The sequence below is a fragment of the Hemiscyllium ocellatum genome, chromosome 18, assembly GCF_020745735.1.
Source record: "Hemiscyllium ocellatum isolate sHemOce1 chromosome 18, sHemOce1.pat.X.cur, whole genome shotgun sequence".
In the NCBI taxonomy this organism is placed as follows: domain Eukaryota; kingdom Metazoa; phylum Chordata; class Chondrichthyes; order Orectolobiformes; family Hemiscylliidae; genus Hemiscyllium; species Hemiscyllium ocellatum.
The window spans coordinates 54,394,215-54,422,143 of NC_083418.1; the positions used below are offsets into that span (position 1 = coordinate 54,394,215).

The following is a 27,929-nucleotide window of genomic DNA, read 5'->3' on the forward strand; positions in this document are numbered from 1 at the left end:
CTGATGTCTGCTTTGTCCCTTACTTGGAATGCAAACTTTTTTCCTTCTATACGCAACTTGACTAATTGATTTTGTTTCCTTCTCCAGCATTCATCTGTTGCTTTCCCAATATTTACATCTCATTGGAGGAGGTGCTTAATAAGTTGATCTCTCACTCACAAAAAGGTCCCTGATGCCCCATTGTTTTCACCACTGGGTTATCAGCTGAGGCCATCAAGTTACAATGGAAAAGCTTTTAACACCCAAATGCGCTAAGTCCAATCAACAAGGCACATTACAAATCCTAGGCCATTGTGTTTTAAAAAATGAAAATGCATGAATTAAGAGGTAATATTTAAGTGTACGACTATCTATATGACCAGTGGAGAAGCTTAGAGTGTGTTTAGTCCAAACTAATATGAGACATAGCAGCAATTGTGCATTTGGCCCATCAAGTGTATTGAACTATTCAAGAAATCTTTACTGATTTTCAACCTGAACTCTTCCATGCTCTCTCAATTCAATTTTTAGCCAAAACTTTGTCAATAAGGACCTTAAATATACACATAATTGAGTATCTCATCTTAGATAGACTCTCAACCTCAGTAAAGAAATTTCTCCTCGCTTCAATGCTGAATATCCAACTTATCTTCTTTATTCATTCTGAATGCGAGTTTCCTGGCTGGGTCAGAATTTATTGCCTATCCTTACCTGCCTTTAAGTAGGTGATGCCTTTTTGAATCACTGCAGTCCATTTACTGTACAATCTACAATGCTGTGAGGGAAGGAGTGCCAGACTGTTGACAGTGACATAGTCTGAATGGCGATATATTTCCAAAATTGGTTGGCGAGTGTCTGGGAGGAGAACTTGCAATGGTCATATTTCCATGTACCTGCCGCAGTTGTCCTTCTTGATAAACATTACCATGAGTTTGGAAGGTGCTGTCTAAAACGTCTTGATCAACTTCTGTGATGCATCTTATAGATACTTAGACTGTTTATTCTGTGACTGTCATCCGGAGGCCTGTATGCTCCAGTCAGGAGTAGCATTTTATTGGCATCTGCCTAATTTCAGTTCCTTAACAATTTTTATGTGCTTCATTTAAACACCTATCATTCTTCTAACTCCAATCCAGTCAGCAGTTTTTGTAGAGTGATGCCTCTGATCAGTGGTTTTCGGCAGTGCTGGATTATATTTATAGAGCTGATTCCTCCCGGATGTATGAAAGCATAATGCTGCAGATTGTTTACATCCAAAACAACTCTTGTAGCTGACACATCAATCCAACGTCTCCTCACATATAAGAGAGGAAACAATGCCTGAAGATGCATCTCTCGACAACAGAACCAAAAAGTGAATTTTTACAAAATAAAATTACTATCACATGAAGTTTTCTTTCTCCCTGCATGTTGTATCAATTCGGACTTCCATAAAAACAGAATCAGAGTAATGTGGCCTCTGCAGCCCATACTAATTTTTTTTGTGAACAAAATTGCTTTTGAGCTGTCACTCATTGGGTGAGGTGGTCATTAAGTTTGTATTTATATTTACGAGAGGAACCACTTATGGTAGGATCTTTCAATATTTCAAATCTAGGTTTACTAAGTTAACCTTTCTACAACAGCTTGTACTTTATAGCACCATTAACACCAATGTTCCTGTAACATTTAACTAAATATCTGACACAAAGTAAGACAAGGTGATACTAAACCAATGAGCTAAGTATTAAAGGAGTATCTTTTAAAAAGTGGAGAAAGAGGCAGAAGTTTAAGGAATTCCAAAGCAGAGAACACACTGAGTAGAAGGCTTAGCTATCAGTGATGGAACAATTCAAAAATCGGGGATGTACAAGTCAGAATTTAAGAAGCGAGGGATCTCAGTGATCTACGCTGGTGAAGGTTGAAAAGATAGGGAGGGGCCATCAATGCTCTTCTACAATATAAATATTTCTTACTTGCTTAAAAGGTTGCATTGTTGTTAAAGAAAATCACTAGGTTTACCTTACTCATGGTTTATCCATCCTCCAAGCACATTCGTGGTTTTTTAATATTTAAGTTATACCTAGCCCTTTCCATTCAGGTTTTTAAAAACAAGCAAAAGCCTCCCAGATCAGAAGAGAAGAACTTCTCAAATTGAGGAAGTGAATCCAATGGCAGCGCATCTCTCAGAATATCAAAAGGAATTTTATTTTTAAGAAAAAAAACACATCTGGCACAGAATGAAGGATCTTTAAGCAATAACAGCTGTCTGGATCATCACACACATACACAGACAGAACCACGTCAACCAAACGCAGCCTGTTGGCTCCCCTCAGGACAAAATAAAGTTCTTAAGAGTAAAACAGATAATTAAATGGAAAGCGAGAGAGAAAAATATCTTGCTCTTGATCTCCTCTGGGACTTACCCCTCATCAGATGGAGCTTTCAATGCTCACATTGTTCCTGGTGGGACTGAGCTGGAGCTTGCTTAGGACTAAGGAGTAAAACAGGAAGTAATTGTAGTCCTGCACCAGTCGGACGGATTGCGCTGGCTCTATACAACTTCCAAATATTCCCTCCCTGTCTGAAAACTGCTACGTGTGAATACTGCTACCAGCCGTGTACCTCAATGATTTAAACACTCAGGAAACACTTCCCATTTGCTCAAGATGTAGTCGTTTTAAAAAAAAATTAAATTCTCACATAAAATACAAATGTATTAATATGATTCAGAGCTGACTATTTGCCCGAGTGACTATTTAATTAGTCCCTCTTTCCACATGGTACTGAAAACCTTTCCTTTTCAAAAAGGATTTTATCCAGTTCTCTTTTGCAAGTACATACTTATCTGCTTTCACCACTCCTTCAGGCAGCACATATCAGGTCTCAACAACTTGGCGTAGAAAATAAAATCCTCATCTCCCCCTAAGAATTCATGATATACTTTAAATCTGTATCATTTGGCTGAACACTAACTCCCCCTCCCACTCCGCCAAAGACATGCAAGTCCTGGACCTCCTCCACCGCCAAACTCTGGCCACCCAATGTCTGGAGGAAGAACACATCTTCTGGCTTGGGAACCTCCAACCAAATTGGATCAATGTGGATTTCACCAGTTTCCCCACTTCCCCTCTCTCACCTTATCCCAGATCCAACCTTCCAACTCAGCACTGCCCTCTTGAACTGTCCATCTTCCTTCCCACCTATCTGCTCCACCTTCCTCTCCTTCACCCCCACCTTCGACCCCCTCAGCCCCATCCCATTTATTTCTCAGCCCCCTTTGGCCACCATCACCTCCTCCCTTCCTGAAGAGCTTATGTTTAAAAGCTCTCCTGTTCCTTGTTTGCTGCCTGACCAGCACCCCACTCTTAGACTCTAATCTCCAGCATCTGCAATCCTCACTTTCTCCCTTTATTAATACAAAGGTAATTCTGGTTATTTTTAGGGCAACTTTGTCACTTCACCTTGCACTTTTAAAACAAAATTATTTTTGTCTATAGGGTGCTTTTCTTCAATATTACATGTTTTACAATAAACACATTTGCATTTAGAAGAATATGGAATCTCAGATTTCAGTTTACTACGGACTTTCTGATGTTGATAAAGGCAGCTTAGCAAATATTCAGATCACCAGAAAAAAATTAACATTCTTCTCCTTACATTCATTACTTCTGAGCTTACCGTGTTAGTTTGACTTCTGGTCAGAAAATAACTTGAATCTTAAATTCACCCTTGTTTTCAAATCCCTCTACGACTTTAGCCATTTCTACCCCTACAAGTTTCTCCAGTTTTATAACCCTTCAGAGATCTCTTGGCACACCCCAGATTTTAAACAGTTCTATCATTGGTAGCCAGGAGTTAAAATCCTAATAATTTGAAACAGATGAGATCAGAACCAAATCTCTACACAACTTCTATCTATTCATAGACTGAGATATTATCAGACCATAACTCCAAACCCAACACAATGTCAGTGGACATCTGTATGTGTGTTCAAGAAACAACCCAAATGATACCCTCAGCTAATAACAATTAACACGGTCTTTAGCTACCTGGGCCCTATCTCCAGAATTTCCTTTAAGCTTCTCTACTTCATTTAACACTTTTTTGACAAAAGGTTTTGGTTTCCTGTCTTAATTTTCCATGGGAGGCTGGGTGTCAAATTTTCAATTACCCTTCACCACAAAAATACTTTAAAGTGCCAAATTTCAGGCCTACCTATGATCTCCCTGTTGTTGCCAGTGGGAGCACTTGTTGGAGTCATCCAGCATGGAAACATACCCTTCGACCCAACTTGCCCACAACAACCAGATATCCCAATCTGACTTTGTCCCATTTGCCAGCATTTAACTCCTATCCCTCGAAGACCTTCCTATTCATATACCCATCCAGATGCCTTTTCACTGTGGTAATTGTATTGATCTCCACTACTTCCTCTGGCAGCTCATTCCACAAATACAACACCCTCTGTATGGAAAAAGTTATAAATCTTTCTCCTCTCCACTTATACCTACGCCCTCTATTTTTGGACTGCCCAATACTGGGAAAAAAAGATCTTGGTTATTCACCTTATCCATGCCTCATGATTTTATAAACTTCTATAAAAGTCAACCCTCAGCCTCCAACACTTCAGAAGAAAAAGCCCCAGCCTATTCAGCCACTTCAATCTTAGCAACATCTTTATAAATCTTTTCTGCATCCTTTCAAGTTGAACAACATCCTGTCTATAGTGGGCGACCAGAATTGTACACAGTATTCTAAAAGTAGCCTCACCAATGTCCTGTACATCTGCAACATGATGTCCCAACTCCTATACTCAATGCTCTGACCAATGAAGGGAAGCAAACCAATCACCTCCTAATGGAGCTGAAAGCTAAACAACCAACTTTTACACATTTTCAAAAGGGAGAGGAAAGAGTAGACAAAAAAAACCTAAAATCCAAAAGATATGCAAATCATATTTCTGAGGTCACAGCTCAGGCATGTTTACAAAGCAGAGGTGCTTTGCTTTTCATCTGACAAAAATTAATCTTTGATTGCTATGGCAAATATTCAGGAGATTTTTTTTTCCCTTTTTTACACTGGCGCCCTAACTCTAATTAAACACAACTTACCATTAAACTGAAATATTTGCAACATATTAAATATCGACTGGTTTGGCAGCAAGGTTAGACAAGGTTGTACCGCAAAGCAATTGAACTCCACAAAAGGTTATGAAATCGAGACGTTCAATCACTGTATTACAGAATGCCATATGTAACAGGAGCCCAGGGGAATAAAAGGGTAAACATAAGTGTGCTAGAAATGAACAGACAAAATAAACAGAGCTACAGGATCAGTCAAATCTTGGGATGACATTTTTAAAAAAAATAAGTAGTTAACCATTTGTATAACAAATTGCAAGGATGGATAGTGGGGTGCAGAAATAACTCTCCAAATCTCAGTCACAGAAAGGGTTACCAGCTCTGGCGAATGGTACTTCTGGAACTTACACTCATCTCCAACTGCTCTGTCCTCCTCACCCCCACTGGTTACCCACAAATCAGTCCCTGCAGATCCCCATTTGTACAGCTTTTGTGGGGTCAAACTATTTCCTCATTGTTTGACATCAAAAGTCACAGCTAATTTTTCATCTATAATCCTTTTTTTTCTGAAAAAAAAGTTTGCAAGGAATATAACCAAGAAAAAAAAACTTACCTTTTGAAAGATGCCTACAATTCTTCTCAAACATCTGCTCACAGCTGTCTCTTTCTGGAACCTCCAGGACAATGCTGGAAGGTTGGCTATAACATTTAATAGCACAGTTTAATCCTTTACTGACAGATGCATCATATTTGGAAAAAAGACACCATATATATTATGGATTTACTGCACTGCTTTACGAGTTTCTTGTACAGTTCTCAAATGTATTGTTAATGGAAACTGTCAATGGATGATGTATTTAGAAGATACAAAAGGTCAAGTTTATATTAGACTCTTTGGGAACCCACAGCAGGGCTTTCAAACTGCTTAACCACAACAAGCACACTGTTGCCCGTACCTCAACTCGCATTGACTTAGTCATATAATCAAAGAGATGTACAACACAGAAACAGACCCTTTGGTGCAACTTATCCATGCCGAACATATATCCTGGATAATTTCAGACCAGCATGTGGCCCGTTTTCATCTAAACCTTTCTATTCATATACCCATCCAGGTGCCTTTTAAAATGATAGAATTTTACCTGCTTCCACCACATCTTCTGGCAGCTCATTCTATATATGAACCACCCCGTGCGTAAGAACCCTTTACGTCCATTTTAAATCTTTCCTCGCTCACCTTACACCTATGCCCTCTAGTTTTAGACTCCCACACCACAGGGAAACAACCTTGTCTATTTTCTCTATCCATGTCCATCACGATTTTATAAATTTCTAAAGGTCACCCCTCCGCCTTAGACGCTCCAGGGAAAAATAGCCCCAGCCTATTCAGCCTCTCCCTACAGCTCAAACCTGGCAACATCCTTGTAAATATTTTTTGAACCCCTTTCAAGTTTCCTTCCTATAGCGGGGGACCAGTATTGCATACAATATTCCAAAAGTGACCTAATCAATGTCCTGTACAGTTGCAATATGACCTCCTAACTCTTATACTCACATTCACTCAACATCCCCTATGCTGGATTTTGGTTTCGCAATTTGAAAAAAACGTATTTCACAAGATGAATGCCACACTGCAGGCCAGCATTTGCTGTTCAACTGTTGTTGCTAGAGAGAGTGGTGGTGAGTCACCTTGAACTGTAGTGCATCCTGTTACAGGTAAATCCACACTGCTGAAAGGAAGGTAGTTCCAAGATGGTGACATACTGACAAGGAAGGATCAGTGCTCTTGTTCCAAGTAAAAGATGTGGGGCTTGGAGGAAAATAATTTACAAAAAATGATAGCATTCCCACGCATCTACTGCTCTTGTCCTTTTAAATTGGTGAATCTCATCTTGTATAAAAGCACATTGTGCAAAATAGTGCGGGAGCAGTGATTAAAGTAATGGATGGGGTGCCAATAAAATAGTTTACTTTGAAGGGAGAAAGTGTGAGGAAGGGTCACCGATCTAAAACACTAACTCAGATTTCTCTTCACAGATGCTGCCAGGCCTACTGAGCTTTTGCAGCAATTTCTGCTTTTGTTTGATTTACTGAATCTGCAGTGCTTTGTCCAAGATGGTGTTACATATTGGTGTCATCGCACTTATCCAGCAAATGGAGGCATTCAACTCATATTCCTGACTGGGAGGCAAGTTACTTTCTGTAGAATTTCCAGCATCAGATCTTCTCGTGCAGCTATACTATTTACATGATTGACTAGAAACTGAACAGGATCAATGAAAGCTCCCGGGATGTTGATAGTAGAGGACTCCGTGAGGGGAATTTTATTGATCATCTAACCATCTCCCTTTGACAATATTTCGTTGCAGATGGCCCCTACCTGGTGCTAATGTGCTGCAAATGTTGCATGCTGTTTATCATTCCAACCCCACATTGTCAGGGGAAAGCGAGGACTGTAGATGCTGGAACTCGGACTTGAGAGTGCAGTTCTGGAAAATCACAGCAGGTCAGGCAGCATCAGAGGTGCAGGACGATCGACGTTTCGGGTAGAAGACCCTCATCAGGAGTCAGGAAGCCCAGATTGTTGTCCAGATCTTATTGAAATAGGTTGTGTCCATACGCAGCATCCAAGGAGGTATAAGCGTTACCAACTACTGTGCAATTATCAGGGACCATCCCCACTTTTGACTTTGTGAAGGGGAGTGGATAGGTCTTTGATAAAGCAGCTGAAGATGGATGCAGGTTTGACCTGGAACTGAGATGACAAACCAACAACAACGACCATCACCACCACCTTCGTCTCTGCGAGTATGACTCAAATAATGGAGAGATTCTCTCCCCCACCCCCTCCAATTTTCATTCCCTCTAATTTTGCTCAGGCTCCTTAACGTCACATTCAGTCAAATATTGCTTTGATGTCAAGAGCAGTCAGTGTCATCTCATCCATGGAATTCAGCTCTTTTGCCTATGTTCAAACAATAGCTGTAATGACATTGGGAATAGAATGGTTTTGATGCAAGACATACTGAGCAACAGTGGCAGGCTATATCTGTTTATGCACCATTTGCTAGCATTGTTGATGGTACAATTCATCTACAATTCAGAGTAAACCCCTGGGCAAAAACTGGACAGATGATTCATCCTGCTTTTGATGAACATGGCATACCAGAGAGATGAGAGATTAGATTACTTACAGTGTGGAAACAGGCCCTTCGGCCCAACAAGACCACACTGAAACGAAACCCACCCATACCCCTAACTTTGCCCCTTCACCTAACACTATGGGAAATTTAGCATGGCCAATTCACCTAACCTGCATATTTTTGGACTGTGGGAGGAAGCCAGAGCACCTGGAGGAAACCCACAGACATGGGGAGAATGACTGTGGAGTTTGCACAGTCACCTGAGTCAGGAATTGAACCCAGGTCTCTGGCACTGAGAGGCAGCAGTGCTAACCACTGTGCCATCCACAAATGTTGAGTAGCTACCAATGCTACAACTGTACAGTCCATAACAGCCTGTATAATATCCAGTGCCTCAATGTTTTATTGTTTTGGTGTGAACCAAAAAAAAGAGTCTGCAAATTGAGATACATCATTCACTTGCCAGCTGGTTGAAAAATAGTTACAAATGCTGGTCGCTTTCACTGATGTGCTGGGCTCCCTGAGGGGAAATATTTGTGGATCCTCCTCATCCTGTTAGTTGCTTAAGTAGTGATGCACAATTAAGACTGGATGTGGCAGGACTGCTGAGCTTTCATTTGATGTAGGATTGCTCAGCTCTGTAATTTACTATTTAGCTCACCTGCATGTAGTCCTGTGTTGTAGCTTCACTGGGTTGGGATGTCACTTATAGGAGTGAGTACTGTTGCTCCTGGTGTACCATCTTGCACTCTTTGTTGAGTTAAAATTGACCCTTTAGCTGGCTGGTGATGGTATAGTGGAATGTGATATGCCAGGCCATGAAGTTAGAGACTGAGAACAAATATAATTCTGCTGCTTTTAATGGCCCACAACATCTCATGGATCACCAGTTGTTTGATCTTTTCAATATTTATTCTATTCCCATTCCAAGAACTCAAATCTACCAATATATCCATAAACAATTGATCATAAGTGACCAGTATAAATGCCAGGAGCTATTCTATCTACAATGCCTCAAGAGATTCACTGCTACCAATCCTTTCTGCAGGCATCAATAGATACCAAGTGGGGAAAAACATCCATTGAAACTCCTGGGCAGCTGTAGGCACAAACTTGATGAAAAGTAATTAGGTTTGTTACTTAGTAACTAGTTAAGGTTATTACATCACAGGCTAAGTGTGAATTGAGCTTGACAGTCTCAAGAAACATTAGCTACACCAAGTCGTCATTGAAGTGCTATCCACATTCTGGTGACCACATGCAGTTTGTAGGTCATACACAAACACCTTGCAGAATCTCTACCTTGGAAGGAACAGCTATCAGGTGATACATTCCCAGTACTAATTGCCTTACGCAATTGTTCAGACCTTTGGCTCCTGAATTCCTAACTAAATTGAAAAGTAGCAAAACACCTTTTGAGAATGAATTACTAATTCACATTTCCAGGAGCGACCGTTTAACGTCATAGAAAACACAAGTTGGATTTTTTATTAATCTTGTACAAAGGGAGTGCTGTGCTTTTGGCCAAGATGTCAAAGCAAGGCCTGTTGCTCTTGCAGGTAGATGCAAAAATCCCATTGTCACAATTTTAATTAGCAAATAAATGACCAACATTTACTCTCTAAAGCAACACCTTTAAAACCTGGTTATCACTAATTTGAGTCAGCATTCTGAACGTACAAATGTCACACTATAACAGGCCATCATTAACAGTTACTATGCTTCAAAACAATACTTAATCGGATGTAAATTAGTTTGGAACATTGAGGCTGCAAAAGGAGCTATATAAATGAATCTTTTTTTCTTCTTTCCTTCATAACAAGACTACAAGCAAATTGTCAACAGTAAAGGCAATGAACATTCTGATTTACAATTTAGCCAGTGCACCAACAGCAAGTGAAATTTAAATTTCCTATGAGCCCCAATGTGTTTCAGTCATTTTTTTTTGTTACTGAACTGCTATAATATAGGGAGATGCAAATGCCAAATTTCACACAGGATGCTTCCACCATCATCATCATCAGTAGATAAATGATTCTATTAGGTTGTATTGAATAAAAGGTAGCAAATGCTGAAAATTCTCAGCCAATCAGAAAATCGAGCGAGATCGTCTTAGAGGAGCTGCTTCATTCTGAAACCACTTTGGGAGGGTTAGATAGTGGTCGGGGAAGATAGTGTGCAGCTCAACAACTGGAAGCTGTTATTATGTTCAGAATTTGGCCCTTTAGTTCAATCTTCATTTTCTTTATTGAACTGCCCATCTTTGTTGAGCCAGACAAGACAGTTATTCCTGGTTTTCCCTGGGAAATACAGTAATGGAGGGGCATGCAATTCTCACAAATTTCCTTCTCCAACCCTAACACCAATCACTTCCATGGAGAGGTTCAGCCCATTAACTCCGCTCATCTCACCACAAACATTAGCTGACCTACAGAATGGAAATCAAAACAAAAAAGATGCTGAAAACAAATATTCAACATCTTGTCTGAAATATGGCACATCCAACAGCGCAGCACTCCCTCAGTGCAGCATAAAGAAAATTAGCCTGGATTACCACGCATCTGTTGAGTGGAGTAAGAATCCACAACTTTTCAACGAAGACAAAAGCTTCACCTCAACAGATCCAAAAGACAAGGTGACCATCCCTCCTGTACGTTTAAGTCACATACTATGTTAGACTATTCTTTTTGTACTCACAGGGAAATTATCCAGCCAGCCGGCAACAGTTTGCATAGTAGTGACAGGGATTTGATTTCGTATTTCTTCCCTCTCATGCTCACTTCCCAACATCTCCAGACTGATCCGCAAATCTTCAACAAGCTGCAAAATCTGCAGTGATCTCAGGTAGGTTGGTGGGATAGGTGAGGCGATATCAAAAATTCCATTGGAGTATTCCGCAGCAGCCTTGGAACCTGCAGAAGCAAAATAAACAAGTGTCTTCACATTTGAATAATGAATCACTACAGGTAATTCTTCAATAATAGGTGCTTCATCAGCACAAATTGGCCATAATGCAATTGATGAATTGTGTACGTTATTTGCATAACAATCTTTCTGAATGGGTATAGGAGGTTTTCCATAGCGCTATCTTCTGCAGTGGTATCCCAGAGTGTGATTTTCTATAACGTGAGGTTGCAAAAGAACACAACTGTTGTGTTATAGCAAAAGGACCTGTATTTAGCCTTAAGCCATAAGGCAAAACACAGTGGACTCGGATATTAACCATGAAAGGCAACGTTTAGGATTTTTAAAAAATCTCAGATTATGTGTATTACTGGCAATAGTAGCACTTTATCCATCCCCAACACCACTTTGAGATGGTCATGGTGAGTCACCTTCTTAAAATGTCCATGTTGCTGTTTGGAAGGAGTTCAAGCATCTTGACTTTTCTCTATTGACAATGGATCATGATGGTGCATGACGTGAGGGGAAAGCCTCGGGGGTGACAATAAGTTTGAAACAGTTGTGAACAGGACAGAGGGGAGGAGTTTTTAATTTAAATTCACTTTTTTTTTAAAAAGATATTTTTATTAGAAATTTAATATTTTGACAGATTTACAAAAATAAACAGAACTTTCAAGCACAAACATTAATATAAAAATAGATCTTAAATATATAATCAAAATTCAAAGGAATGATACTAAAGAAGAAAGAAAAACAATGAAACTCAGTTAACTACTAATCTATAAATTCACTCTTAAGAGGTGTGTCACTGATGAGGTTGGCACGTATTTCCACCTCAACCTCCCCAGAGAGCAGCTAAGAGTCAACCACGTTGCTGTGGGTCTGGACTCACATATTGGCCAGACCAGCTAAGGAGGGCAGTTTCTTTCCCTTAAAAAAAAGACATTAGTGATCCAGAAAGGTTTTTTTTCAACAATCAACACTGGTTTCATTGTCATCATTGGCACTTATTTCGAGTTTTAGATTACTGAATTCAAATTCTGCCATGGTGACATTTGAACCCGAATATGAATTAAGATTAATATCACAGACTATGAACTTCTAAAGCAAAATAAGCCCAAAGAGGGTCAGAAAGGCCTCCACTAGCTCCTATTTACCAAGCTCTTTCACTGTGACAGTACATGGGAAATGCATCAGTACATGAGGGGGTAATGGCTGGTAGTGATCTGATCAGGTGACCAACAAAAAATTTTATAATTCTGGTTTCTGAAATCTGATTTAAAGAATGTTTAACTGAGATTTATTAGGAACACGAGTAGGCTATTTAGCCCCTCAATTCGGTCTTGCCATTCTCTAGGTTATCAACATTCAATGATCTGGTCCACCATACCTTTTTCCCCAAGAAAAGTCAAGCAATTTTGTCTTAAATCTCCAATGGATCCACATGTTTTTTTTTTAAAAGGAGGGGTTCTTCGACCTCTACCACTGGACAACCATACATTTTTTCCACCTTTACTGCATTAAATACCACCACTGATCGCTTCATTTCAAGGTTTGTAAAACCTCATTAAAAATACATGTACGCAAATAGCCATACTTCTCATCACTAAATACTTTAGTTAAAAATGAAACTAAAATCTCATCACCCCTTGAATAAAATAACTACAAAATAATGTTGTACATTGTTCCTTACAGAAGCAAATACCTAAAGCAAGTGCTCTGTTTCCACTGATTTAAGAGCTGATGTTTGATGTAGGAAACATTGAAATCAATTTAAGTAAAACATTCCACGTAAATGTAAACAGAGTGACGTCATAGAGACAACGTAAGCTTGTTACATGGAACTGGGAGACAATATGGTGCAAGTGATTACTTCAGTAAGCAAGATCAGGTGAGTATTTCTAATGTCCAGTCTTCAACAGAAAACCTCAGTCGTTAGCTTAGATTAAAGCAATATAAAGCATAAGGAATAAGGTAAGGGCCCTGGCATATGTAATATTATTTAAACTATTTTTATGTCACTAGAAAGAGTGTAATGTAAGGGTGAGTCATGGCAAGCCAGGTCTGACAGATGAAAATGCTATTCCTGTAGGAAATCACTGACACTTAGTGTCAAGGGTAACCACATGTACAGGAAGTGTATCCAGCTGACATTTCAGATTTGGATCGGTGGCTGGTATCACCATTGTGTATATACAAGGCTGAGATCTTTGGCCTTAGCATGTATTGTGTGCTGGTCACACCACAGATGAAGAGTGACAGGCAGAAAGAGAATGTACGATCAGTATACAGACTAAAAGCACCATACTGCTGGTGCAGGAAACCCTGGGACCATCTCTCTCGAACAAATCTTCAACATTGGATACTGCAGGGAGAGATGGATTCCTTGGAAAATGCAACAAGAGCCAAGTCTGTGGCAGCAGGATGCTCCAGGCACAGTGCGCATGGAGGAAGTGAAGATTGAGAATGAGATACTGATAGGGCATTCTGATGTAAGGGAAACAGATAGTATATTGCCCCCTGGTGTCAAGGTCAAGAATGTCACTAAGCAGCTGCAGAACATTCTGAAGGGAAAGGGAGAACTTCAAGAAACCATGATCTATGCTTATGCAAATAACATGAATAAAAAGTTCCGAGAAGTGGCACATAGGGGAGTTTGGAGACAGCACTTGTGGTGCAGTGGTAATGTCTCTGCCTCTGAGCTCAGAGGCCCTGATTCAAGTTACATTTGTATTGGATTTGTGTTGTAACATGTCTGAACAAGTTGACTTAAGGAGCTTGGAAATAAGCTTAAAAGCACAACCTCAAAAAAGTAGTAATCTTACAATTGCTCCCAATACCACGTGCTGGTTGGAGAATAGAAGAATAAACTGAATGGGTGGAGGGATGGATTTAGATTCTGGAGGCATTGGGACCAATTCTGGGAAAGATGCGACGTTTAAAACCTGGATGTGTGGTACCCAAACAGGACCAGGGCCAATAATCCTGTCAGAGAGTTTGCTAATTTAGTGAGGGCAGTTTAAACCGGAGTGTTTGCATGGGGGCACGAGCAGGAAGACAACAGTGTGAGGGAATCAAAGATGGACACAAAAGATAGCAAAGTACAAAGCAAAAGTGGAAGATGGAGGAAGTGAGGGCTAGCAGCAAATAGGAATCAAGGATAAATAAAAACTGTAAAAGGTGGTAGAAAGAGACAAGTCTATATGCATGGTTTCACAATGGAAAGAGAATTTGCAATAAGATAAATGAATTAACAGTACTGATTTGTACAAGGGTACTATATAATTGTGGGCTTGGAAACAAGGTTAGAGGATGACTAAAGTTGGGAATTGAACACCTTGGATTTTCAATCTTTGGGAAGGATAGTCACAATTAAAAAGTATGCAGCATGGCATGACGAAAGGTGAAAGTCGTGCAATATTGAAAAAGGATATTTGTGCAAGAAATATACATGTGGAATCAGTCTGGACTTAAGCAGCAACAAGGGTGGAAAATATTAGTGGGAGTTACCTATAGATCTCTAAACAGTAGCAGTAGCAGTGAGCTAGAGGGTGAAATTATACAGGAAATTAGAGATGGATGCAAGGCGGCTGCTACTGTAATCATAGGCCATTTTAATCTACATATAAACTGGGCAAATCACATTAGCAATAACACAGTGACAGGATTATTTCCAAAGTATGATTTTTATACCAATGTATAGAGGAGCCAACTCAGGGGAAGTTATCACCTTTCAATAAATCCATCTTGTTGAGAATGTTCCTTTAGGAAGAAGTGATAAAATGATCGAATTCTTCATTGGGATAGAAAATTAAGTAATCCAATCTGATTCTTGGGTCCTAAACCTAAATAAAAAACTAAGTGATATTTTATATATTAACGGAGTCATATCTAAAGAAACAAAAAAATGTACGTATTGCAGTTAAACATTTGTTTTGGATGAAAAACAGAAAAATTGACAAATATTGTTAACAAAAGGAATTAGGATTAGATCCATTGACAGTAAATTTGAAGAAAATGTAGCCAGCCTGATGATTGGGAGCAGTCTAAATTCAGGAAAATAGCAATGATTGGTTAAGAGTTACAAATGGAATCCAAATTTGCAAAGACTGAAAACAGACTGTCAAGGTTTCTGTAAGCATGCGAGAAAGGTTCAGTGAACACAAATGTAAATCCCTTCGTTTGAAACAGAAGAACTAATAAGGTAGAATGAGGAAATGGCCAAGCAATTAAACCATTTTGAAGAAGAAAGTTTAGATTAGACTTAGTGTGGAAACAGGCCCTTCGGCCCAACAAGTCCACACCGACCCGCCGAAGCGCAACCCACCCATACCCCTACATTTACCCCTTACCTAACACTACGGGCAATTTACCGTGGCCAATTCACCTGACCCTCACATCTTTGGACTGTGGGAGGAAACCGGAGCACCCGGAGGAAACCCACGCAGACACGGGGAGAACGTGCAAACTCCACACAGTCTGTCGCCTGAGTCGGGAAATGAACCCGGGTCTCAGGCGCTGTGAGGCAGCAGTGCTAACCACTGTACCACCGTGCCGCCCCCGTTCTGACTTCACAAAAAAATCATCTAAATCCAAAGGAGATGGTTGTAGGAATAACAGAGTTGTTGGTTATTGGGCGGTACGGTAGTTCAGTGGTTAGCACCGCTACCTCACAGGTTCAATTCCAGCCTCAGGCTCTGCTGACACCTCAGCTAAAATGTAATTGTACAGACCTGTAAAGAGGAATGATTACTCAGTTTTGGTATGCAAAGAAATGGAATCTTTACATATGTATGGCATGTCCAGTTGTATAGATCAAAGTATTTTATGAATAAAGTATATTTTTGAAATAAAACAAATTCCAGCCTCGGGCAACGGTGTGTGGAGTCTGCGTGCTCCAGTTTCCTCCCACAATCCAAAGATGCGCAGGTTAGGTGAACTGGCCATGCTAAATTGCCCATAGTGTTTAGGGATGTGCGGGTCAGGTGCATTAGTCAGGGGTAAATGTACAGCAATAAGATAGGGGGATGGGTCTGGCTGGGTTACTCTGGAAAGGGTCGCTGTGATCTTGTTGGACCAAATGGCCTGGTTCCACATTGTAAGGATTCTACGGAAACTTCCGAGTAGTGCAGGGGTGGGGGTGGGGGTGGGGTGTTTTAGAAAATGGAGAGTTGAAGGAATTTTGTCATAGTAGAAAAAAAATAATCTGGAGAAATTAACTGAAAGCTGATAAATCCCCTGGCCCTGATGATCTACATCTCAAGGAGATGTTCATAGAAAGAGAGCTGTTGGTTGTCATCTGTCAAAATTTTGGAGCACTCCCAGCAGATTGAAAAAAGGTGACACGTGCAATCCTCATGTTTTCTTTTAGAAAAGAGTAGATGGAAGGTAAAAGCTGAGAATTGCAATCTGGCTAGCCTAACGTCAGTATAAGGGAAAATGTTGGAGTCGATTAGGATGATAGTGATATTTGAAACTTACCTTGGGGACTACTTAAAATAAGTGTTTGACCAACATACTAGAGTTTTGTTTGGAACATAACCAGCAGAATAGGTGAGGGAGAACCAGTGGATGAAAATGTATTTGGACTTTCAGAGGCTTTCAATAAAGTCCCACAGAAGAGATTTTTGTGCAAAATCAAAACACAATTGGTGGTAATACACTGACATGGACAGATAATTAGTTAGCAGATAGAAAACGGAGTGGGAATAAATAGATCATTTTCAAAAGTGGAAGGTGGTGATAAGTGGGAGATTGCTGGGATCAGTTCTTGGGACCCCAGCTATTTCACAATATATATGTGATTTGAATGAGTCTATAACATTTCCAATTTTGCTGTTGATAACATTACGTAGGAATGAGAATGCTAGGGGATGAAAAGAGGCTTCAGAATAATTTAGAAATCTTGTGTGTGTGTGGGGGGAGGGGGGGGGTGGAGGAGAAACATGGCAGGTGAGTACAAGATGGATAAATGTGAAGTTGTCCACTTTGGGAGGAAAAATAGAATAGCAGAAAATCACTTAAATGGTGATAGATTGGGAAAGGTGAATGCACAAATTGATCGAGTATCTTTGTTCATTAGTTATTGAAAGAAAGCAGTTAGGAAAGCAAATGATATGTTGGTTGTCATCACAAGAGAGTTGGAGTTCTGGAGCTAGGAAGTCTTACTGCAGCTGTGCAGTGCCTTGGTAAAAATCACACCTGCAAATGTTGTGCTCACTTTTAGTCTCCTTACCCAAGGAAAGGTACACTGCCATTGAGGAAGTGCAACAAAAAAGGTTCTTCACACTGATTCCAGGGATAGAAGGTTTGTTGTAGGAGGAAAGATGGATTTCACTGGGCCTGTATTCACTGGAATTTAGGAGAATGTGGGGGAATCTCATTGAAACAGAATTCTGGCAGGGCTGGACAGACTGGATACGGAGATGCTGTTTGGCTGGGGTATCTATAACATGGAATCAGAATCTCAGGACACATTGCATGCCATTTCAGACTGAGCCAAGAAGACATTTCTTCACTTGGAGGCTGTGGAATCCTCTGCCACAGAAGGCTGTGGAAACCAAATGACTGAGTATATTTAAGAAATAGATTTCCAGAAACTGTTAAGAGGTGCAGGGACAGAGTGGAGTATGACATTGGGATAGATGATCAACCGTGATCATACTGAATGGTGGCATAGATTTGATGGGCTGGATGGCCTACTCCTGCGTTCTATGACAATTTGCTTTAGTGATAATATTTGGGACATTAATAATAGCCAGGATACCAGGGAGAATGTTACTGTTCTTTGAAGTAAAAAAATGCAAGAGATAGGATTGAAAGCTAGAATAGACCCCGTTGAGCCTATTTCACCAACAAGTGTGTGCTTCAGATTCACGTCTCTGACCACTTTGTATACTCAATTCCCAGAGAGCTCAAACATTTGCCTATGTCAGTTTTATGTTCATTTTATGACTACATATGATATCCACAAACCTCTGAAGTAAATATTTCTTGCACTACCTAAAGGCTGATTTTTTTTTGTGCCTCTTGTACAAATACTTCCACGTTTCTATAAACTATCAACCGTGAGATTCGAGGGCAGTTGCACCTCAGTTTAAATATTTAATTCCAATGACTGCACCTTCGACAGTGCAGCCTTCCCTCAAATACTGCACGAGGAGCATCAAGTGGACCTATGGGCTCCTGTCTTCGGAGGTGATGAGGGTGGGGTGGGGTGGGGTGGGGTGGGGGGTGGGGGTGGTGGGTGGTTGAGCAGGCATGGAGAGAATGCAGAGGGACTGCTGGTGGTGGTAGAAGGATTTACAATGCTTCAGAGATCAGCACATTACCCATGAGCTCCAAGCTAAAGCCAAACATTCAATTTTAAAATCTTATGCCGAAGCAACTGAGAATTGACAGTTTTGCTCTGAAGATGTAATAGGGCTTAAATTCATAAAATATTAATCCCTGATGTAATAAAGGATAATTGTTTTAAAATAGTTTGTGTCACAGCGGGTGAGCAGATAATTGACAGAGCTGTCTAGGCTTCAATGCTTTTTTTTGGATAATCACATCAGCAATAAAACCAACTCAAAATAGATGCAGTGATTTTATTTAATATGCAATTAAAATAAAAAGATTAATTTTTTAATCCTGGGATTAATAATGATTGTTTTAATTGCTTGACAACTCTTATTTATTTATAGATCTGTATTTCATACAACTATAAAAACACAAAAGTACAGACTGTGTATTAAACACATACAGATAACAGACAAATACAGACCCGAACAGAGTCAGAGTTATTACAGTGCAGAAACACAGACTCCTTCCATCCAGATATTCTAACTAAATCTAGTCCCATTTGCCAACGTTTGACCCATACCCTCTAAACCTTTCCTATTCATATACCCATCCAGATGTTTTTAAAATGCTGTAATTGTACCCACTGCACTACCTCCTCTGGCAACTCATTCCATATATGCACACACTGCATGATAAAGTTGCCCCTCAGGTCCCTTTCAAATCTTTCCCCTCTCACATTAAAACACTCATGTTTTAGACTCCCCTTACCTGGGAAAGAGACCTTGACTATTTACCCTAGCCATGCCCCTCATGATTTTATAAACCTTTAAAATCACTCCTCAGCCTCTGGCACACAAGAGGCAAAAAAAACCCTAGTTTATTCAGCCTCTCCCTATAGCACTAAAGGGGGTCTCTTTGGTCCATCAAATCTGCACCAGCTTTTGAGGTGTAACCTAGTCAGTGCCAGGACCCACCTTTTTCCCATAAACCCATTATTTTCTCCAAGTATTTATCCAACATGCTTTAACTGCTCCAGCCTGATCATTTTCAACCTGTGCTCTTTGATTAATTATTGACTCGAATCACTGGGGACAGTGTTATATCTTTAAATATGGCTATCAGGTCTCTAATCAGCCTCTTACTAGAGGTGGTGAGGGCTATGCATCACTGTGGGCACCAAAATGCAGATTTGCAAAATTTATTTTTAAAGTTTGGTGAAACAGTTTCCTGAACAATTAGAAACATTTTTATCATAAACTAGATTATCAATGGCTGTCTACCCAGTCAGAAGTTTTCCACTACATCAAATCACGATGTCTATTTTAGACACAAAATCAACAAAATTATATACAGAACAGTGATGTACTTCAGAAACCAACATAGCATGGATGGGTAAGAACTGCAAATGCTGGGAATCTGAAATTAAAAACAAGTTACAAGAAAAAAAAAACTTGACCAGTCTGATAACATCTGTAGAGGGAGGAAGAATACAATTAATGTTTTGAGTCCAGTGAACGTGGTGTCAAAAAATTCTGGCAAAAGGGTCACAAGAGTCAAAAATATTTAAGTGTCTTCTCTCAACAGGTGCTGCCAACCTGCTGAGTTTCTCCAGCATTTTCAGGTTTTGGTACAAAATGGATGAAGATTGGAGTGATGCTGTGGATGCTTGTGGAGGGTTTGTTGGGAGTGGGTGTGTTGAGGGGTAAAGTAGTGAAGAGACATTAGGACAACCTGGTGCTACTAAATGGAACTCATTTATAAAATTTCATCATGCTGATTCTTCCTAAAACTTTCCAGCAGAAAGGAGCTGTCGTAGATTAAAAGGTGAGGACTTTCATTAAAAGCACACTCAAACCTATTGATGGGCAGTCAGATTGATTAACAAAATAGTGAGTAATCTATATAGACTTATTTCACCTCATCAAGTTACTGGCTTATTATTATAACACAATGCAACTAATCAGGAGAAACTGGTTGAGACATTTATTAAAAGTATTATATTGTGAAAAGATAAAAGGGGAGTAAGGAGGGAGACCATGGCTAGCTGCAAAATGTATGCAAAATACATCAGTAAAAGATTTCAGGGGACCAATTGGAAGGGAGTGAGCTATGGGAAGAGTGTGAAAAAAAAGGATTGCAGTAAGAGAGAGAAAAAGAAAGCAGAACACCGAGCTGGAGTTGGTAAGAGCATTGGGAGTTTGGAATCAGAGACTCATTATTGGCCAATGAATTAACAGGACTTTCTAAAAAAATAAAGACAATCAAGATGATGGAATAGTTAATGGCTAGGTTGAAAGCAACTCCTGGCTTTCAGAATCAAAGGATTAGGAGATGGACACTAGGCAAGTGAAGCAGGTGGTTTTTTTGGGAAGGTTAGTCTGAATATTTGTACAGTGTAAGTGTAAGTGTAACAACTTGCACTTAAAGAGCTTGTTACACTGTATGCAGTTCATCATTACTCCAATCCTCCATGAAACTGCACATGCCACATTTACATCTCCTTCCAATATTATCCTTTTGCTTTAATGCTCGGTCATTCACTAACTTCTACATCATTACACTCATCCTGGTCCAATGCAGGATAGCACTCTCGCCAGAGTCCATTGGTCATGAATTCATAGCCTGCTCCAGAGTCAGATTGATGCTCCTAGCCCAGTACTGAGGGAGTGCCACACTGTCAGAAATGCTGTCATGTGGGTGAGTCACTAAGAAGAGGTCCCATCTGGCCTCAGGTGGACACAAGAGATACTATGTACTGTATTTGAGGAATAGCAAGGGAGTTTTCCATAAACACTGAGGTGCAAGAACAGAAGTCGGCCATTCAATGGGATCACAGCTGATTTGACATTCCTCAATTGTATTTCCTGCCTTTTCCTAATGCCCTCAATCCCCTTTCTGATTAAAATTCTGCATCTGCCTTATATATACTCTTAACCAAGCCTCAATAGCCTTAATCTGTGGAATTTATTTTACTGCATAAGTATCCGCAGCAGATATTCCTCCTCATCTGTCTTGAGATTATGCTGTCTGATTCGAAGGGGCAATAACCTCACTGCATCTATCCTGTCAAATTTTCCTAAGAATTGTACATGTTTCAATAAGGTTGCCTATCATTCTACTAAATTCCAACATACAGTATACAGGCTGAATCCACTAAATCCCTCTTCATAAGACACTCCATCCGTAGCTGGGATCAGCTGAGTGAACCTTCTCTGGACTGCCTCCAATGCTGGTAATCTTCCCTTCGACAAGGGGCCCAAAACGGTTTTCAGTATTCCAGCAGTGGTCTAGTTTTAGCCAAAAGTTCCATACATTTCTATTCCATTTCCTTTGTACTAAAGGCAATGTTCCACAATCTTCTCCATTACCTGCTGAACTTGAACCCTAGTTTTTTTTTGATTCATGGACAAGGAGACCCAGATCCTTGTTCCATTGCTTTCTACAGTCTTTCCCGGTTTAAAAAAAAAATCAGTTTTTTTGGCAAATAGCATAACCTCGTTTTCTCACATTATATTTCATCTATCAAGTTTCTGCCAAATGGCTTAACCCGTTTCTAATCCTCCACAAACGGTCATCCTCACCGCCTGCCTCCCTGCTTGTGTCATCCTCAAATTTAGCTATAGTACATTCACTTTTCTCATCCAAGTCAATAGTGCCATTAATATAAAATCTTAAGTCCAGGCATTGGCACCATCAATTAACGGGAGCAACCTATATTTGTCTACCTGCTCTACACCGGTCATAATCTTGCGCATCCCTTTTATTAAAAGTTTCCTCCAAAAGTCCTTAACCCTAATTCCAGCTATTTCAATCTAACCTTGCAGCAGAAAGTCAGCATCCCTGGGAAAGTTGTCAAAGGTGTTACAGAAATGCAAGATTTGCTTTCACTACCAATTAACCAAAGCTGCAACTATTGAACATGACCACTTGGTGTCAGACTTGTGCAAAGTGTTATGTCAGGAGCTTCCTGCCTGTGAGCTGGCCGGAATTAGATTACCAAAACACAGGTCTCATGTGATCGTTAACACGTTCCCATTACAACAGACATAGCCCACCCAGCAGATCTACTGTGAACCAGTCAGATGGCAGCCGAACATAATCAATAATTCATTTATCTTGTGATGCCAAAACTCCTGACCTTCATAATCAAGAGCTTACAGACCATGATTAAAACTAAATGCCACAGTGTTCAGCACTAAACTGTTTAAAGTTTGCAATAGCAAGGCCATTTCACATTTCATTCTAATGTCTCTCAAACATTTAACATGATGATGTTGAATATAACAAAATATTAACCAAGTACAGAATCTTACAGCACACCAGAAGGCTATTTGGCTCATTGTCCATCGATCACTCAGGCCCATGCCCCATTTCCATGCCTCTAGCCCTGAAAATGTTTCCACTAAAGTATTTAATTGCCTTTTGAAAGTTACTTTTGAAACTGCTTCCACTGCAATTCAGATCACAATCCTTTGCATAACAAAAATATTTTTTCCTTCATTTTCCCCCTACTTCTTTTGCAAGTTGCCCTAATTGGTGTCGAGTGACTGGAAACAAATTTCTGACTTACTCTTGTAAAAATGCTTCATGGTTTTCAATAACTTAATTAAGTCTCCGTTCAAATGTTCCCTGCTCCAAGCAGAATAATCCTAACTTCTCTAGTCTCTCCACATAGTTCCAAGGTTGAGGGACTTGAATTATCCTGGTAAATGCCCACTGCATACTCTACAAAGATCTTGACAGTGCAATGCCCAGAACTGGACACAATACTCAAGCCGAAGTTTAACAAAAGATTCAAAACAGGTTTAGAATAATGTACTTACTTCTGTACTTTATTCAGAAAGCCAAGTTTCAGAACACTATTTGCTTTTTTTAAACAAGTACCATCGTCAACAATAAACATACAGCATCTAATTTAAAATTATTGCCTTTTGAACAAAACAACTTTTAGAATCAGGTATTTAAAGCACAAACAGAGACCATTCAGCCAGTCATGTTGGTGACAGCTCTGCAAACATATTTCACAACAAGTCCCACTGCTTCAGTTTCTCCAGAGTTCTGCATTCTCCCCATGTAGAATTTCCTCCGGGTGCTCCAGTTTTCTCCCACAATCCAAAGATCTGTGCAGGTTAGGTGAACTGGCCGTACTAAATTGTCCATATGTTCAGGGACATAAAAGATTGGGTACATTAGTCAGGGGTTATATGTAGGGGAATGGATCTGGTTGGGTTACTCTACAGAGGGGTTGGGCCAATGGGTCTGTTTCCACACTGTATAGATTCTATGATCTGCTCCGTGATCTATGAAATATTAATCAAAATGTCTCACTAATCTAACTTTCCAGTCATTTCTGTCACGAGTGCTCCCAGCAGCAATGTAGACTATGTTCAAACATTTTCCTTGTTAACATTCGATGAATCACCCCAGGATATTTATTGTGAAACTGTCAGGGGAGGTGATGTGGAGTTGTCGTGGTAATTCTAATATTTTCTGGGACACAGGCTCAAATCCCATTAAGTCGATGGCAAATCGGAATCCAATAAAGTTTGTGAATTAAAAACCCATGCTGATTGTTGTTGAAATACAATTCAATGCACTTTTGAGAGGTGGGGTGGGGTGGGGTGGGGATAATATCTGCTGTCCTCACCTCTTACATATGACTCCAGATCCTCCAGAGAGGTTGTGATTAACTGCCTTCTGTAATGGCCTTGCAAGCCTTTCTGTCACATGGCAGTTGGGAATGGACAAGAAATGCTGACCTTGCCAGCAACACCCACCTCTCCTATAAAAGTTTAAAGGTGGTTGTGGTGACTCCAGCAATACTATGAAGAGATCTGTCCCAAACTTTCTTGCCATTTTACTGAGAGTTTTAAAAATTGTAGAACTCACAACATTAACCGTGACAACTACAAAATCTCTATTTCCCCAGCCTTTCACCCCGGTGTCTCTTTACCACACCAGTACTGACCCCTCAGGATAAGTGTAGGCACCAGGCGCTGGAATCCGTCTCCCTACCCCTATCCCCACTCCTCCTATGAGGCTCTTCTATTAAGCCCATTTTTGTACCCCACATGTAAAAGGAGGATGCACTGGCCTTGGAGGGGTCCAGAAGAGTTTCACAAGAATGATCTCTGGGATGAAGGACTCATCACATAAGGAGCAGTTGAGGATTCTGGATCTGTGCTCTGATGGAGTTCAGCAGAGATCACACCTAAACTTAGAATGTGGAGGCCTGGAATACAGCAGATTTGAAGATGCTTCCATTAACAGGAGAGACTAGGACCCAAGGACACAGCTTCGGAGTAAGGGGCAACCCTTTAGAACCGAGATGAGGAGGAATTTCTTTCAGCTGAGGATGTTGAATCTGTGGAACTCATTGCCACAGAGGGCTTTGGAGGCCAAATCATGGGGTGCCTTTAATACACAGATAGATAGGCTCTTGATTAGTAAAAGGATCAAGGGAGAAGGCAGGAGAGTGAGGTTAAGAAACAATTGCCATAATCAATGACGAAGCAGAATTGAAGGATCAAATTCTGCTCCTATATCTTAAATGTTCCTATTCCTTTGGCCAACCTTTTAATTTCCCCACTCAAAAATATTTCTTTATTCCATCATTAATTTTCATTCGACTTTGGGTCTCAAATATCTTAGTTTATTTTCTTGAAGAGGGTGCTTATCAATAGAAGATTGCTACTGCTGTTTCTAGTCAATGCCACTGAATTTCGATGTTGGACAGAGAAGGAAACAAAGTCCTGTGATAATGTCAAGAGTTCATAGTAAAGGATAGTCCTGCTTACATTGTTATTTATTGACTGCTTCAGAAAACAGGGTGCTTTGTAATACAGGACCTAATCTATCTCATTTAATAGTCCAGTCACTCCTCCCAAAAACACAGCCTCAGGTCATTAGATTACTTTCATCTGGATCACACTCCCTTCTCTTTTAATGGAGTTGTGTCAATTCTTAGCCACCCTCCCTTCCCCACCCCTCCATCCATCATCATTAGAACGCAGTTTTGCACATGTTGAAAGGAATTGTTAGAATGCAAAATGCTTCAGCAACATCACCAGACCCTAACTGACCTATGCAAAAGGAATCTTTACAATGCCTTGTGTCTAAGGTTACAAGGTTTACAAGCCTTATGTGGAAATAAAAGGTTGCAAAAAACTCATTTAATTGAGTTGCATTAGAAATGGACTCTCCAGCAGCACTGTCCCCAACTTGAAAGCTCAGAAAGAGGGAAAGGTCCAGGTCACATGTTTTGCAGCTCTCAAGGTTTAGTCACTGACCTTACTGCTTATTCTGTCAACCACATGTTTGATGTTGCTGGGTTTTCGACTGCAATTACAATCAGAGAACCCCTAGAGTGCAGAAAGAGGTCACTCAGCCCATCAAATCTGCATCAGCCCTCAAAAACATTCCATCCAGACACCTCCTCCTACCCTATCCCTGTAACTCTACATTTCCCATGGCTCATCTACTTAGTCCGCACATCCCTAGACACTACGGACAACATTAGTATAGCCAATCCACCTAACCTGCATGTCTTTGGACTGTGGGAGGAAACTGGAGCAGCCAACAGAAACCCACACAATCACGGGGAAGAACATGCAAACTCCACACAGACCTTCACCCAAAACTGGAACTGAATCTGTGTCTCTGACACTGAGGCAGAAGGGCTAACCCTGAACCACTGTGCTGCCAATTATGTTAGCCAAATTCAGGATGCAAGAACTCAAGCACTGATTAAAAAATAATTTGCCTGATTGAAAACCCATCCATCACTAGTTCATTGTGGCTGCAGGGTTTACTATCTACAAGATTCACTGGAGCAAATCAGCAATGCTCCTTAGAAAGCACCATCTAAATGCAAATCCTACCACTTAGAAAAAGGGGGCAGCAAGTGTAGGGAACACAAATTCTCCAAGTTTCAATCTTAGAAATGTTTTTGCACCTTTTCTTATTCATCTTTATCATCACTTTGAGTTGACATTGCCTGAAAAAGGTCTGCCCTTTACCCCATTTGGATCTTTACACTGAAGTAGATGGCCTCATTATTTTCTCTCACATCTCTCACATATTGAATCCATATCAAGCACGCTATTTGGGGAGAAAGAGCTCCAATCTGAAAAGATCCAACACTACAGCTTCTAAAGAAGTAACTGCTCAGACAGCAATCTGGAGCATAGCTTCCTATTGACACTTCACTCAGTTAAAAACACATTCTGTCCTGACCTAAACTGACCCCAACTGGTTTTGAAAGAGCAAACAAGAATATACAGAAATGAAACTCAACGTTGGCCATCAGGCACAAAATCTAGAAAAATAACCTTGTATAATCATATAGAGCATGGTTTCAATTTGCAGTTGGCAAGTCATAAGCAAAAAACAGGAAAACTTTGAACCAGAAATAGCCCCCAGTGCATAAGTTTGCCGAGGAGGAGTACTAGTTAACAGAGTGGACAAACTCATGCATTGTTAACCCATCATGAGTGATCAGCTAGCATGACACTGAACTATGAAAGGTCAATGTCTGGAAGTGAGAGTGCAATGGCATCCATAGTGACGAGAGATCACAAAGAATGGAAACTTTATATGGACTTAAAGGGAGACAGATAAAGTCAGAGATGTACAGCACGGGAACAGACCCTTCAGTCCAACTCGACCATGCTGATCAGATATCCCAACCCAATCTCATCCCACTTGCCAACAGCCGCCCATACCCTTCCAAACCCTTCCTATTCATATACCCATCCAAATGCCTCTTAAATGTTGCAATTGTACTAGCTTCCACCACTTCCTCTGGCAGCCTATTCCACACAAGCTCTACCCTCTGGGTGAAAAGGTTGCCCATTAGGTCGCTTTTATATCTTTCCCCTCTCACCCTAAACCTATGCCCTCTAGTTCTGGACTCCCCGACCCCAGGGAAAAGACTTTGCCTATTTATCCTATCCATGCCCCTCAATTTTATAAACCTTTAAGGTCACCCCTCAGCCTCCGACGCTCCAGGGAAAACAGCCTCAGCCTGTTCAGCCTCTTCCTATAATTCAAATACTCCAACCTTGGCAACATTCTTGCAAATCTTTTCTGAACCTTTTCAAATTTCACAACATCTTTCTGATAGGAAGGAGACCAGTACTGCATGCAATAGTCCAACAGTGGCCTAACCAATGTTGTGGTAGTACAGGTCATGACCTCCTAACTCCTGTACTCAATACTCTGACCAATAAAACATACCAAATGCCTTCTTCACTATCCTATCTACCTGCGATTCCACTTTCAAGGAGCTATGAACCTGCACGCCAAGGTCTCTTTGCTCAGTAACACTCCCTAGGACCTTACCATCGAGTGTACAAGTCCTGCTAAGATTTGCTTTCCCAAAAAGGAAGCGTTACGGTGGTGTACGTTGTTTAGAAATAGGTACTCAACTAGATTCTCCCAGAAGCTGCTGTAATCTTTATTTATTAGAACCCAAACATGAATAGAATCCACCTTAACAACAGATACTAGAACGGAGTTTGCACCATCAAAAAGACTGAACATGTTGAACAAA

The 27,929-nt window shown here is 40.4% G+C and overlaps 1 protein-coding gene across 6 annotated transcripts in view; it reads right to left on the minus strand.

The window, feature by feature from the left end:
* LOC132824473 (liprin-beta-2-like) overlaps window positions 1-27,929 on the minus strand; it is a 269,719-nt gene that overhangs the window by 138,592 nt on the left and 103,198 nt on the right. For all 6 annotated transcript variants that reach the window (XM_060839031.1, XM_060839028.1, XM_060839030.1 and 3 more), the window contains exon 3: window positions 10,883-11,097. In XM_060839031.1, the coding sequence (XP_060695014.1) occupies window positions 10,883-11,097 (215 nt within the window). The remainder of the gene's footprint in view (window positions 1-10,882; window positions 11,098-27,929) is intronic.